This window comes from Pelodiscus sinensis, chromosome 1 (genome assembly GCF_052426305.1).
Source record: "Pelodiscus sinensis isolate ZL-2025 chromosome 1, ASM5242630v1, whole genome shotgun sequence".
Classification (NCBI taxonomy): Eukaryota; Metazoa; Chordata; order Testudines; family Trionychidae; genus Pelodiscus; species Pelodiscus sinensis.
The window spans coordinates 303,632,824-303,648,950 of record NC_143052.1 but is presented as its reverse complement, the minus strand read 5'-3'; the positions used below and the strand labels follow the sequence as shown (position 1 = coordinate 303,648,950).

The following is a 16,127-nucleotide window of genomic DNA, read 5'->3' as shown; positions in this document are numbered from 1 at the left end:
TGTGATGAAATCCTATAGGTTTAATTTAAGTTTATCTGCTCTCCCATGTTTTAGTAAGAATTTTTCAGAGGCCATGAATGGGAAGTCAGGAAACCTGCAATCTATTCCTGACTCTCCTTTTGTTAATGGAGATCACTTTTGACAATCACTTAAAGTTGTGTCTAACTTACAAAAACACCAGGATAATATTGCTCTCCCACTTTTGTAAAGTGATTTGAGCTCCACAGAATACAGACCTTATATATATGCTCTGGCAGGCAAAGGTAAGTATGTTACATTATATATAAGAGAGAGGGACAAACAGTTATAGGAAGAAAATGCTGAATTTGTTGCGACGGGCACAGGAAATACTTTACCTATATGATTTTGTGACCATTTCTCAGCTTCATCAAAATGAGCATCTCCTCCTATCCCTGGGCTTGGTGCAAAGGCATGAGCCAGTACTCCTCCCCTTCCATCAAAGGGAGATTGGTCGCCGTGTGCTGCATAGGAAAGGAAATTAATATGTCATCAATTAACACAATGATTCATTTTAAACACAGTTACATATCTTGAAGTTTAGAATTTGCTTTTATTCATTGTAGATAATAATATATTAAAATGAGACTAAAATAATGTTAAGGTTGCAAAGTCAAACATTCAAAAGGTAGGAAATGTCACACTTAAGATTGCCTGTTCAATGAACTCAGCTCCCATGTGTGTGCACATTATGGTACGGTTTTTAATTCCATGATTGCAAACTATTTTTTCCCATGGACTTCTGTCTTATGGAGGGCATTTTCTCAGTAATGGCTGAATCATCTTCTCTGAAACTTTCCAAAATTTCAGCCTGAGGCTGAAACCAAGTGAGAAAATGTCTGGCTTAAGTTTTGCAAAGTTATAAGCATCTGAAGGCAAGGTCCTAGAATTGAGAGCATTGGGCAATAATAAGGATAGATTATGCTACCTGCACTACCTGTGCTACTTCAAGTGAATGATTTTAGGGAACCACTGCTTTGAAAAACTGAGCCTCTCATTTGGTAAACTAATTTAATGTGTCTTCTGTTAGAATCTCCCGTAAGAGTGGCTGAGGTGTCTGGATCTTCAGCTGGAGTGGAGGTTGGATGGAAAAGGTTGACTCTCCTCTTCTGCCTACAACATTATTGTACTATTGGATGTTTGGGAATGAATCTTTAAGGGTTTGGCTACACTCAGAATGCTACAGCTGCACCACTGTAGCACTTCAGCATAAGTAGCGCCCACAGTAATAGGAGTTCTCTCCTTGGTGGAGGTACATCACCTCCCCAAGAAGGGGTAGCTAGGTCAATGGGAGAAGTCTCCTCTTGACCTAGCACTAGTCTACACTGGCTAGTATAGATGACTCTCAAGGGTCAGGATTTTTCACACGGCCGACCGAGGGACATAGCTTTATCAAAATAAAAAACTAGTGTAAACAGCACTTAAGAGGAGGACTAACACTTGTATGTCTACACTGCATCTCTTTAGCACAAAAGCCTATGCAAACAAAGTGCAGATTAGCATATTTCCCTGCTTCATTTGCATAATTAATCAGGGGACATTTTTGCGCAAGAGGCTTTTGCACAAAAAGTAGCCCTCTACACAGCTCCTTTTTGGGCAAAAACACCCTCTTTCACAAGAGCCATTCTTCTCAATTTTTTCAGAAAGAATAGCTCTTGCGCAAGAGTGTGTTTTTGTGCAAAAAGGAGCTGTGTAGATGGCTCTTTTTTGCACAAAGACTCTTGCGCAAAAATGGCCACTAATGAATTATGCAAATGAAGCATGACAATATGCTAATCGGTGCTTCAGTTGCATAGGCTTTTGTGAAAGAGGGGTGCCCTGTAGTTGTAGTGAGAGAGGAACTAAAGTATGTGCATGTGTGCGTATACACACACATTCTCCCCCTTTCAGACTTCTTAGAAGCCTAAAATAAAACTGTAATCCAAAATAGTCCCCCTTGCGTTGGACTACAGTGGAAAGAAGCTCTGTTGTATTTGTGTTTGTCTCTAATGAGGCAAAAAAAATGTTTTGAGGCATATGACCAAGGTGTTTAAACCGTTCACAAGTGTGAAGACTCCTTGTTTGCTCATATATAGGAATAATGATCTTAGCAGAGGAGTACTTTTACAATCACATATACGTTGACACTATTTTCCTCATTTTACAGTTTGAACTTCCAAGGGATTTTGTGATGGTTGATTAGTTAAACTGATACACAAATATAAAACTGCAGGACATGATAAAGATCGGATGAACTCAGAATGAAAATAATTGTTCTCTCTTCAGCCTTTGGGTATGAAAACATGTAAGCTTTTAAAGTATAGCTTCAACTTTAAATAAATGTAATTCATGGATTCTTAAAAACATAGCAGTAGCCTCACCACCATGTGCAAAACGAATTAGGATATCCGCTTCTCCCCTGGCAACGTTTTGAAATCTCAGTGGAGTCACATCACTCCACACCTGAAATGCCTTTTTGATCGCTTTCACCACCATAGAACGAGGCAGATCAGGTGTATAATTCAGAATCCTTTCAGCAGCAAAAGAAAAGAAATTATTGTCATTTAAGGCATGGAATAATATGCCAGCATTAAAACAAAACAAAATGCACAAAAGTGGCATATAACCAAGCTGTAAGTCAATACATTCTTCCTCCATCTTGGAGTTCCTGGAAATGTGCTGTAATCTAATACATCGGGGACTCCACACCTTGGCCGTGCCATCATTTCTTCTGTTTGTGAATTTAATTTTCCTGTTACAGTCAGGTGGAAAAATTTCTGCATCTCTTTAATTTTCTCTTCTAAGTCCCAACCACCTACTTTATTAATAGATGGAAAGAACCTGTGCAGATAATCCTGAAAATAAAAAGAAACTTTAGATTCAGGGTTCATCTCCAGTTGTGTTCTCTTATACCTTAAAGAATCAATTTGTCGGCAAGTATAAGATCCAGATCCTTGACTATACTTCAATTACTAGATCCCTAGAAAATCACAGTACTCTGTCATAAAAGGGAAACAGTTCAGACAGATATGAGACCACTTTTCCAATATAAATGAACACTAGGGGCTCGTCTACATTGGCCCCTTTTCCGGTAGGGGCATGGTAATTTTTGAGATCGTAATAGGGAAATCCACGGGGGATTTAAATATTCCTACTTCGAAGTAGGAATAAGATCCTCCGGAAAAGGGCGCTTTTTCCGGAGGATCGGGGCCAGTGTAGATGCTCTTTTCCGGCTTTTCTAAAAGCCGGAAAAAAGCGGCAGACATTTTGATTTAAATGCCGCGGGGGATATTTAAATCCCCCGCGGATTTCCCTATTACGATCTCTGAAATTACCATGCCCCTTTCGGAAAAGGGGCCAGTGTAGACGTAGCCTAGGAGAAGACACAATGGGCTTAAACTGCAGCAAGGAAAGTTTAGGTTAGACATTAGGAAAACTTCCTAACTGTCAGGGTGGTTAAACACTGGAATAAATTGCCTAGGGAGGTTGTGGAATCTCCATCTCTGGAGATATTTAAGAGCAGGTTAGATAGACATCTCTCAGGGATGGTCTAGATGGTACTGGGCCCTGCCGTGAGGGCAGGGGACTGGACTCAATGACCTCTCGGGGTCCCTTCCAGTTGTAGTATTCTATGATTCTAAAATAACAATGTGGATTTGTGTTAAAATTGTCACTACCTTTCTCCTTTGAGAACTCTGTACTTAATCTTACTTCATATCAAAATGCTGCAGTGCTCTATTCTGTCTTTTATGAAATACACAAAAGAGTGTTGTGCAAGGGTTAGTTAGTTCTGGATTTGAGTAATTGCTTATGCCTGGACCTTTTCAGGCCTAAGAACTTAGGCTCCTACTTCTCATTTACACCAGTGCCTTTTGTACACCATTTTGGTAGTGTAAAGGGATCTTAAAATGGGTGTAAATTTACATTCATTGTAAAGTCCCTTTATATTACCCATCTGGTATTATAAAAGACCCTTAGTGGTCATGAGAATCATACCACCCTGTCATTTATAAATAATATTAAGGATAAGATTTTTTCATGGACATTTTTGTAAAAGTCACAGAGAGGACATGGGCAAAAAAGAAAAATTGATGGAAGCTTTTCCTGACTTTTACTAAAAATAGCCATGATCTCTCTCTCTCTCTCGCTCTCTCTCTCATCTTTGGGTAATTTTATATCTTTAATACCTGGTCCTAATTCACTTTTGCAATTTCACATAGGGGGCTTTCAAAATTTTACTTTATACCTTCTATTTTTTGTCAACTGACTTGTAACAACTACATACCACTGAAATAAAATACAATGTCACCTGCTCTCTGGAAAGAAATATAATTATTAAGATGTAGACTTACAATGGAAAAGCAGTATATTTGCGGGTTAGTTGAACAGCCTGACAGATAGCCCATTCATGACATACCTCTATACGCTTCTGGTTGTTGGAGTTCCATGGCTCTGGTTTAAGCGAACCTGGGAGACCAAGAATTCCAGGCAAGAACGGTGCAATGCAGAGAAGGATGTATTTCATGGTGTTATCAGATGGTCACTGCTGAAAAAGGAAAATCTGAGGTCTTCTGTGTCTGATGGTCACAGCTATAAAGCTTATATAGGCCTGGACTGGTGTGTGTGTGTGGTAACAGGTTTCATGAGTCATTTTTAGGCTTCCTCTGTGGTTTTGTTATTTGCTGTAATGCTTTTAAGGTGTCTTTATTCCAAAATGTAAATGAAGAAACATTAACTTTTTGATGACAGCACAGCTGATGTCACACTGACAGAACAGGCAGTCAACTCTCTTTATCTCCCTTTCATATGATTCAGGTGCAAAAACCACAGGGGCAGAGGGATGTTAGTTTTCTTAACCTCAGGCAACACATTTGCTTGCTGACCAATCTCAGCTTTCCAACATTACCTTGGTGCCATTAATGCACATTGCAACACACTTCTGGCTTGATATTTAGTCTACATGTGTTGATTGACTGCAGAGGACGTGACTACATAAGTGTAAGTGCCGTGCGAGCGAAATCACTGAAAACTACATGCTTTGTAATACCTGCCCGTGTGAAAGTTTCTATTTAAGCATTCTAGTACAAATTCTGAAAATCCAGAGGAAATTTAGTGATGCTAATAAGGTTTGTCCAGATTTAACTAAGCTCTGAATCTGGCCACTTCTATATGTGGAAAGATTATGGAGTCCCTTAAAGTTTTTTGACCTCAAATCTGATGAGCTCTGATGAATCAGTCTTTAAAAAGGATTATTTAGTATAAAATAAAGGAGCTAGAATTATCCTATGTGGAAAAAAATCCCAGATGCTTCTACGGAAGAGTAAGGAGCCGTACTCAGTTATGGTGGATTTCAGTGAGCAGCAGGCCTCATTTGCGCTCCATGGAATGCTACAGCAAGCAATGGATGAATTTATTTCATAGGGTACTTCAGCCGAATATCAGCGTACTGTTGCATTTTGGGTGCACAGCTTAGTGACAATGGAGCTAAGCTGCAGCACAAGGAGAAATAGCCCTCCTCCCAGCAGTATCCGGCACTGTGACTGCGTAAGAGGTATCTGTTGTATTTCACCATGGAACTACTCACATGCATAAAGTTAAGCGTGTATTTAACTGCAGAAGAGGGCCCCTAGGGCCCCATTGTATTCTGACTGAAGCTAATACAAAGATGCCTGTGGCTGAGCTGTGCTTTGGCACAGCTGAAAATGGGTGATACTTAAAAGACAGATGTAAGCCACGTTGTGCTCTTGTCATTCTGAGGAAATGTCATTCAGGGAAATGATCTTGTTCCTCATACAAATCAGAAAAATTCCAAGGTCAATGAAGCCCATGACTAGCCCACACTAATTAGAGCAGCATCTAGGATTCTCTTACAGGGGCAAGGGCCAAAGCTGAACCAGAGAATCAGGGAGCCACAACCAGCTCACTAGCACCCCTCACTCTGCTGTACTTAATGGAAACCTAGGGCAGTAGAAAGTCTGGCCCCAAATTGGGAAATTTCAACCTCGGAGATGAAAGTTATTGAAAGCGATAGCATGTTAGACTAAAAGCTGTTCTGTGATATTTATTTTGTAATATTTATTTTCCACACAATGAAGCATCTTAATACTATATTAAAAAAGCTCATGACCTTGCCATCTAAAGCTTCATACCTAGGGTCTTTATGCTGGTAAGTAATCATTCTATGAGAAACAATGCTTGTTGAATAGTCCCACTGACTGAGCAGGGAATTTTAGTGCTGTAGGCAAAAGTGCCTATCAGCATTTCCCCATTGAACTAGGAACTATGTATAATTTCTGATACAATACATTCTATATTTTGTCATTCAGTGTTTTTAATCTTCTTCAGTTATGTGAAAAAGTGAAGTAGAATCTAGTGATTCACTGTTGAATATTCACTGGTCATTGTGTTGGATGAGAGAACTGAGACAAGTTCTGAATACATGTATTTTAGGCAACACTTGACCCTGTCCTTAATGAAGAGTTCAAGAGTGACTCGAGTGTATTGGCTGATGCTCAGAAGAAAGAATTACCATAAAAAGTCATGAAATCATGAGAAACGTTTCTGTTAGCCCACTTGTGAACTTTATTATACTGTACATCTGTTATTACAAGACTTTTGATAGCTAAGACATTCAATCCTTTTTGCTATGCTGTCTGAGTATTCAGTCTGACAAATATATTTTTCATATCTGCATTTATTAAATTCACCAGGAAAAGCTACAGTTCACATTTTTATTTATGAAAAATTGACCATTTATGAAGATTATATTCAGAGTCTGCTCCTACATTCTGAGCCTGCTGGAAGTTTTACATGGAGCAAAATTGTCATTCACCTTCCAATCTCGCCTTTATACCCATCAAATGGCAAATTTTCTGTCCTTCCACTTTTATTGCTGGAGATGACGAAGATTACAAATGCAGAGTCATAAGAGGGAGATTAGATGTAGAGCTGATTACAGTAATCTCACAACATTTTAAGTGTTCTACATGAATAATATTTTTGTGTCCTTCAGTTTGGTCTTCCTTCCATATTTGGGCCTGGTAAGTGGTAAGTTAGGACCCCGTACAATTAAGTAATGGTAGAGTAGACTCATTGAATGCTTATGATCTTTCCTGAAATGAGGCTCATCCATTTTATAGGCCTGCTCCAAAGTTCACTGAAGTAAACAGAAAAACTTCCATTGTCTTCAGTAAGCTTTGGAGCAGGTCTTATACACACTAGGTGCCAAATGAAGCTGCACTACTTCATTTTCAGAACTTCCTCCATAGGCTGAAATGAAGAACTTATTCTGTTAATTTTTTTACTCACTTTTGCTTTTGTGCTCTCTAACTATTCTTAACCAAGTTTATTTCAGCAGAGGCAACCCCCACAAGATTTCCCATGCATTAACTTCACACTGGGTGCCACTTATTCATTACTCTGTTTGTTTTTCTAATCCTTATCACGGTATGCAAAATGTTTCTTTCTTTTTTTTAGGAGAAAATGTTTAGTTGGCTTATGGGTTTTTTGTTGTTTGTGATTATTGCATCTGTCACAAGCAGCTCAGTCAAATAAATGAGTTTGCATTTCTTGCTGCAAGTGGGGAGAAGTCTGTGATCAGACTTATTTCTTGCAAGAGTGAATTCCATAGGTTAACTTCAGCTTCTATGTAAACTGTCTCCCTTTGTTGCAAACATCTCCACTATTATAACCCCAGTGCCTAGGATTCTTCCCTTTTTAACAGGTTTTTAAGCTTCCTTTTGGCTACGTCTACACTATTCGTTTTTTGCAGAAGTGGAAATGCAAATGAAGTGAGCATTAGCAAATCTTACGCTCTCATTTGCATATGCGGAAGAGGTTTTTATGGAAAAAATGCAGTGTAAATGGGGACATTTTTTGGAAAAAAAAAACCTTTTGCGCAAGAACCCTTATTCCTATTCACTGTGGGGTTTTTTGTTTTTTTTTCAAAAACCTCTTCCACAAAAAGGATCGGAAGAGAATGTGCAAATGAGAGTGCAAGATTTGCTAATGAGCACTTCACTTGCATTTCCTTTTCTGCAAAAAACGAACAGTGTAGAAGTAGCCTTTGGAAGCTCATGACTTTCAAGAACCCACATAGATTTTATGGAACTGAACAAAATCTATGTTTAAAATAAATGACGTGGGAGGGGTCATTTTTTCAGTATGGTGAATCTACCTAAGAAGTCTGAGCATGTGGTTAAATCATTGTTCCTGGCCTTCCGGGTTTGATGCCTGGGTTTGCTACAAAGTTCCTGTGTGACCTAGACTAAGTTACTTAAATGACTCTGCCTCAGTTCCTCATTTGTAAAATAGGGATCAGATTGCTTCTTTTCTCCCTCACTTCCGCTGATCTATTTAGATTGAAAGTTCCTCAGGCGAGGTGTAGTTTCCATACTTGCACAATTCCTATTTGAATGAGTCTCTGATCTTATCTGGGGTCTCTAGGCATTACTGGGATGCTGTTGTTAATAATAAAAGTTTTTCATGTCGGTTTTATGCCAATTATGAGTACATATATTGTTTCCTAATTGCCATCCATACAAATTCTATCCTGGAATAGGAACTCAGGTTATGTTCTTTCTAGTTTGCTCATTGTCTCCAGTAATAAAGACTTTGCAGGTCTGATGATAACTCTGCTACACTTATTCAATACCATTGTTTTCAATATGTGTGTTCAGTTACACCCACAGAAGCTCATTGTCTTTATTGGAGCTGGGAAGGAAAAGCTAAGCACATGCACAGGAAACTTAATTAACTGCTCCATTAGAAGTGGATGAACCAGGGCAGCCACATTAGACTCTCCCATATCTGTATTGGTTTTGCAGTGGTACCTGGTGTTAAAGATGGTAAAAATGTATTTTGGGAAGTAAGGAAGTGAATATTGCTTTGACTGGACAGATTGACAGAACAGATGAGTGTGGAGGCACTTTTAAATAGTTTGTCTACATTTAAACTATAGTGGCACCACTGCAGGAGACCCGTTGTAGCAGGTAAGTGTAGATACTACTTATGCCAACCAAAGGGATTACCGTGCCAAAGTAGGTGATCCGCCCTCCCATGAGGCAGTAGCTAGTTCTGTCACCTCACTCCACTCAGAAGTGTGGATTCTTCACACCTCTGTCTGAAGTAGTTAAACTGGTCTAATATTCTAGTGTAAACCACCTCATAGTAATGTTGGGGAAAAAAAATTAACTTAACACTGACTTTCACTGTACACCAAAGGATTCTCAGGGAGGGAAAGGACAGCTGTCTTCTCAAACTCACATTCTTTCAGCAGATATGCCCATTTCTAGCTATCTAACAATTAGAAATACAGTAGAACCTCAGAGTTACAAACACCAGAATTACAAACTTACCAGTCAAACCCCAGACCTCATTTGGAACTGAAACTGTTCAATCAGGCAGCAGAAGGGACAAAAAAAACACCCAAAAAACCACCCCCCCCCCCCAAAAAATACAGTCTAGTACCATGAAAAATGTTTAGGACTAAAACAATAAAGGGGGGAAATTAAAGAAAATGAGAAGGTAAGGAAATTGTTTCTGTGCTTGTTCATGTGCATTAAGATGATTAAAAGCAGCATTTTTCTTCTGTCTAGTAAATTTTCAAAGTTATACTTGTCTGTGCTCAGTTGTACATTTTTGAAAGAACAACCATATTGTTTTGTTCAGTAGTACGAATATTTCAGTTATAATCTCCATTCCCAGACAGTGCCCGTAACTCTGAGGTTCTACTGTTGTTTGATTCTGTAGGTGACAAGTAACAGGGTGTCAACTTTATAGTCTGTTTTGCCAGCAGAACCAGAGAGTGTCATTGTGCTCTAACTAAATTAAGCTCAAGACTGATTTGAATCCTTTGCTGAAGGGCTACGTCTAGACTGGCATGATTTTCCGCAAATGCTTTTAACGGAAAAGTTTTTCCGTTAAAAGCATTTGTGGAAAAGAGCGTCTAGATTGGCACGGACGCTTTTCCACAAAAGCACTTTTTGAGGAAAAGCATCCATACCAATCTAGATGCGGATTTGTGCAAGAAAGCCCCGATCGCCATTTTTACCATCGGGGCTTTATTGCTCAAAACAGTTTTTAGCTGTCTACACTGGCCCTTTTGCGCAAAAACATTTCCGGAAAAGGGCTTTTGCCCAAATGGGAACATCAAAGCATTTGTGCAAGAAGCACTGATTTCGGACTGTAGGACGTCAGTGCTTTTGCGCAAAATCAAGCGGCCAGTGTAGACAGCTGGCAAGTTTTTGCATAAAAGCACATGGTTTTGTGGAAAAACTTTCCAGTCTAGATGCAGCCAAGATGTTGTGCAATGCTGGTCTCTCACCATCATTATTTACTACATTACATGCCTCATCTTCTAGAAAGGTGTTTAGTAGTCACCTTCCCTCAAGAAGGCTTGGAGACACTATCCCTGCTTGTGTAAGATATTTAAGTGCCAAACTCCCCTTGGATTTCAATGGGAATTAGGTGCCTAAATATCTTGAGAATATGGGCCAGTGTGCTTGTCCTTTGCCTAGTTTGGGGGCTAGTAAGGAGGCCACCTTCTCCCCTAAATCCTCTAGCCTCCCCTAAATCCTCTTTCTGCACATTCTATTGCAATAAGGCCCCAAAATCTTCTCTGAGACCACTCCTGTTACTATGACACTGGAGAAACACTTGAGCCCTCACTAATTAAGCAATAGGGCAGAATGTCTTTCACCCTATGGATTCACAATCTTCTTATCGTATTTGCAGTCATTTGTTGTTAATGGAGGTATGGCAGTGCAAGTGAGTTTTGTCTATAAAACAAAATGCCTAAATACAGCAGTATCTTTTTGCAATAATCAAATTAAGCAATAAACCACAACAGGATGTACATTCCTGAAAATGTTACCTACGTTATACCTAGATCTAATATTTTATCTATTTCATTTTGTACTTCCTTGATCATCTACAGTTGGGTTGGGGCCATTGACCCACAGAAAAGCCAGCTGGGAACTACACACACGAGAGAAGCAAAAAAAAAAAAAAAAAAAAGGAAGATGGGAACCCTGAGTCTTGGGGCCAGATCAAGGCAGGACCCTGATCTACATAGACATCTAATCTCTTTATTTCATGGTGACCGACCCATACCAGCGTTATATAAGATTTTTTTTTTCTGGAAAGCAATTTTTGTTGTATTAAATTTGATTTGGAAGCAGAAAGAATAGCCACACAAAAAAGGATTGGCAGGAATGGTAAAGAACCTATAATTCAATGTCTATTTGTCCAATAACCTAAGCTTAGACTGTTAGCTGTTTGGAGCAGGGATGATTCTTTCTTTTCTGCCTGGAAAGTACCTATTACATACTGGAATTTTTTAAAAATAGCTTTGTGCATCAAACAGCAAGTAACTGGCATATTTTAAAAGTTGCAAGCATTTTCTTAGTCTTTATAGAGTCACGTTAGGAATTTCACCAATGTAATTAAAAATAAATTACAAAATAAAGATTCAGAGGGGTAACTATGTTAGTCTGTATCTGCAGAAACAACAAGGAATCTTGTGGCACCTCACAAACTAACATTTATTTGGGCATACACTTTCGTGGGCAAAGACCCACTTCATCAGATGTGTGTTTTTGCCCACGAAAACATATGTCCAAATAAATCTGTTCGTCTAAAATAAAGACAGTATGTTATTTGGGTCATGAGCATCCTTTTGATTCTGTGTTTATACAGTGCTTAGTACAGTGGGGGCTAAGGCTGGGGCTGTAGGCATGACCGCAATACCATTAATAATAATGCAAAAATAAATGACAGACTCTGGCAAATACGGAATAGTCAGAATCAGCCACAGAGGCCCAAAGCCTGAAAGTTCTGTAGGGGCCTAACTCCTACCCTAGAGGATATGGGCTTGTCTATTAAGAGACAAAGTGTGTGGCTTGCTAAGGTGAATATTGAGAGTGCTATGGAACTTTTAGTATGTGGCTGCAGGATTTTTCATTCGGAGATCTGGTTACACCATTTTAATTGATTCTTTTAATCCTACTATCCTGATTGGCAACCATGTTGTGAAATTTATTCTGAAAAATTCTATGGGGCTTTTATTTTTAGAAAATTGAGGAGCTAAAACTAAATTCGGCTTCATTAATTTGATCAGCATCCAATGAAAGATTCCTAGATCTCACTCCCGAATTTCTCGAGAGAGCAGAGGAGCATGAAGAAGAAAACCCTCCAAATGAACTCGACTCAGAGTGACTCTTCTCTTCACTGAAGTTCTGGATGGCACATTGTTCTCTATAAGGGTAGGCCAGGGAATACTACCTAGAGCCATAGTTTTAAACTACTGTAGTTGGGGAGTAGTTGTGCAACTTGCCCCTATAACAGTAAACAGTAATTCATACTCAGGACTATGTAGCACTTTAAAGACTAACAAGATGGTTTATTAGATGATGAGCTTTCGTGGGCCAGACACACTTCCTCAGATTAAAAAAAAAAAAAAAAAAAGTGGGTCTGGCCCACGAAAGCTCATCATCTAATAAACCATCTTGTTAGTCTTTAAAGTGCTACATAGTCCTGTATTTTGCTTCAGCTACACCAGACTAACACGGCTATTTCTATCAGTAATTCATGACTGTCTGACTAACTTCAATGGTACTGAGTATGTAACTGCTCACGAGCATGGCCAAGGGCCACACTATCAGGCCCTAAAGAAATCAAGTAGTCACAAAGAAAAGGAGATGAAATTTCAGAAAATCAGAGCAGAAGCATCCATATACAACCAAAATGGCTAATTGCCATAACAACAAGGGAGTTCTTCTATAACTTTCCTTTTATGTGGTAAGGTCTTTGGGGCAAGCTCAATCTTTGTGTATTACACGTAGCAGAGTGGAGTCCTGCAGGGTGACTGGTTTCTAGGCACTAGAGTAACACAAATAATAGATATTATAGGGTACCTCTCCTACATGATGTTTTAAGATTGCTAGAGAATCAGCTTAAGCAACAATGGAAGTGAGCTGAAAATAAACCCGAATGTTTAATTGGATGCTAACAGAATTAATTAACATACACACAAGAATACAGATCTTGTCTACACTTGCAATTAAACCACTTCCAGCAACACTTCAGTAACAGGGATGTTTCTTTGGCTACATAACAATGAACTGGGCTATAATTCACAATTGTGAAGCTATCGTTCTATGAACAGTTCTAATTTTAATGGAAAAGACGTCAATGAAAGGGACGTTTCAATAGTTGGTCTTTCTGTGGAATCAGTTACAAAAATTAACACATTTGGGTCAGATTGTAATGTCAGTTATCTCAGTAAACTATACACCTGGAGCCATGCCACACAGTTCACATAATTACTCCATAATAACACCAGCGTGTTCAGAGTCTGGGTATGTCTTGACTACATGTCTTCGTCGACGGAGCCATGTTGATGAGTTTACTAGAAATAGGAAAATGAGGCAGCAATTTAAATAATCGCTGCTTCATTTACATCAAAATGGCTGCCGTGCTGTGCCCATCAGCTGTTTGGTTGCACAGCACAGTAGTCTGGACGCTCCGCAATCGACAATGGAAGCCTTTGTCGACCGCTCCATTATGCCTCGTGGAATGAGGTTTACGGGAGTGGTCGACAAAGGCTTCCATTGTCAACCGCGGAGTGTCCAGACTACCATGCTGTGCCGCCAAACAGCCATGTAGTCTAGACATACCCTCTGTGTCTTCATATTGGCTATGGGAGATTTTTCTTTCCTCATCTCTGCCTCAGGCAAATGAATGATGGTATCTTGGGTCTCATAGGGCAAAGTTCTTTATCTTCAACATGGGTGGAATGTGGGTTGCTGGGAAGAGGTATACATTCTAATGTCCTTTGTGGCTTCTGTTTCTGTGGGCAAAAGCAATCCGGCAGACAAAACCATATATCATAGGGTGTGTCTAGACTACATGCCTCTGTTGACGGAGGCATGTAGATTAGCCAGATCGGCAGAGGGAAATGAAGCCGCGATTAAAATAATCGCGGCTTCATTTAAATTTAAATGGCTGCCCCGCTCTGCCGATCAGCTGTTTGTCGGCAGATCGGGGCAGTCTAGACGCGCCGCGCCGACAAAGAAGCCTTTCTTGATGGGCACAGGTAAACCTGGTTTCACGAGGCATACCTGTACCGATCAAGAAAGGCTTTCTTTGTCGTAGCCAAATTAGCCCCCATCATACTGTACGTATAGTTGGGGTTATTTTTCCCAATGTGCATTACTTTACACTTATCCACATTACATTTCATTTGCCATTTTGTTGCCCAATCACTCAGTTTGGTGAGATCTTCTTGGAGTCCTTCACAGTCTGCTTCTGTCTTGACTATCCTAGAAAGTTTTGTATCATCTGCAAACTTTACTACCTCACTCCTTACCCCTTTCTCCAGACCATTTATGAATAAGTTGAAAAGGATTGGTCCCAGGACTGACCCTTGGGGTACACCACTAGATACCCCTCTCCAATCTGAAAATTTACCATTTATTCCTACCCTTTGTTTCCTGTCTTTTAACTAGTTTGCAATCCAAGAAAGGACCTTCCCTCTTATCCCATGGCCTTGTAATTTACACAAGAGCCTTTGGTGAGGGACCTTGTCAAAGGCTTTCTGAAAATCCAAGTATACTATAACTACTGGATCCCCCTTGCCCGCATGTTTGTTAACCTCGTCAAAGAACTCTAAGGGTATGTCTACACTACAAAGTTAGTTCAAACTAACGGACGTTAGTTTGAACTAACTTTCATAGGCGCTACACTAGCGCTCCGTTAGTTCGAATTTAAATCGAACTAGCGGAGCGCTTAGTTCGAACTAGGAAACCCTCATTTTACGAGGATTAAGCCTAGCTCGAACTAGCTAGTTCCAATTAAGGGCTGTGTATCCCCTTAATTCGAAATAGTGGGAGGCTAGCCCTCCCCAGCTTTCCCTGCTGGCCACTCTGGCCAACACCAGGGAAACTTGTCTGCCCCCCTCCCGGCCCCGGACTCTTTAAAGGGGTATGGGCTGGCTACGGTGCCCGTGCCAGGTGCAAGCCTGCCAGCACCCAGCTAGCAGACCCTGCACCTGGCACGGATCGAGCCCCCCAGCCCTCCCCCTCTTCCCAGGACCAGGCTGGCGGCTCCCGGGAGCTTGCCCGGGACCGCAAGAGGCGGGCACCTGCCTGGGCTAGTGCGGACATCGTGGACCTCGTCCACGATCTCCGCACTAGGCACAGGACAGTGGCCGTCTAAGGCACGAGAGCTGCCAGCCTGGCCACCCAGGAGCAGGTGTGCATGAAAATCAAGGTGGTCCACTGACACCCCTGACCCTGAGCCCACAATGGCCGTACTAGATCAGACCAAAGGTCCATCTAGCCCAATAGCCTGTCTGCCGACAGTGGCCAACACTAGGGACCCTGGAGGAGATGGACCGAAACAATGACCAAGCCATTTTTCTCCTGCCATCCATCTCCAGCCTTCCACAAACTTGGGGCAGGGACACCACTCCTACCCCCTGGCTAATACCACTCCATGGACCCAACCTCCATCACTTTATCTCACTTCTCTTTAAACTCTGTTCTAGTTCTAGCCTTCACAGCCTCCTGCAGCAAGGAGTTCCACAGGTTGACTCTTTGCTTTGTGAAAAACAACTTTGAGTTACTAGTTTGAAGCCTGCTACCCATTCCTTTCCTTTGGTGTCCTCTAGTCCTTCTAGTATGGGAACTAATGAAGAACTTTTCTGTATGCACCCTCTCCACATCACTCCTGCTTTTAGAGACCTCTATTCTGTCCCCCCTCCCTCTCCTCTTTTCTAAGCTGAAAAGTTCCAGTCTCTTTAGCCTCTCTTCATATGGGACTTTTCCAAACCCTTAATCATTGTAGTTGCCCTCCACTCTCCCACCCTCTCTCTTCCCCTCTCCCACCTCCTTTTCCTGGTCTCCCCCACTTTTGTTCAATAAAGACAGATTCCATTTTGGAAGACACGTGTCCTTTATTTTGTACATCAAGAAGAGGGGCTAGGGAGGGGTAACTGGAAGGAGGTGAGGGAGGAATGGGGCACGAGCCCCCGATGGGGAGGACTGGGCTGGCTCTGCGGGCTTCTGGGGGTGGAAGCTCTCCTGAGGCCCCCCAATTGCTCCCTCTCCCCAGATGGCAGCCTGCGGCAA

The 16,127-nt window shown here is 40.9% G+C and overlaps 1 protein-coding gene across 1 annotated transcript in view; it reads left to right on the top strand.

Annotated features, from left to right (window-relative positions):
- Positions 1-10,752: 10,752 nt before the first annotated feature.
- Positions 10,753-16,127, top strand: part of LOC142824851 (maestro heat-like repeat-containing protein family member 2B) — a 36,819-nt gene continuing 31,444 nt past the window's right edge. Inside the window, exon 1 of the mRNA XM_089777521.1 lies at positions 10,753-10,764. Coding sequence (XP_089633647.1) covers positions 10,753-10,764 — 12 coding nt within the window. The remainder of the gene's footprint in view (positions 10,765-16,127) is intronic.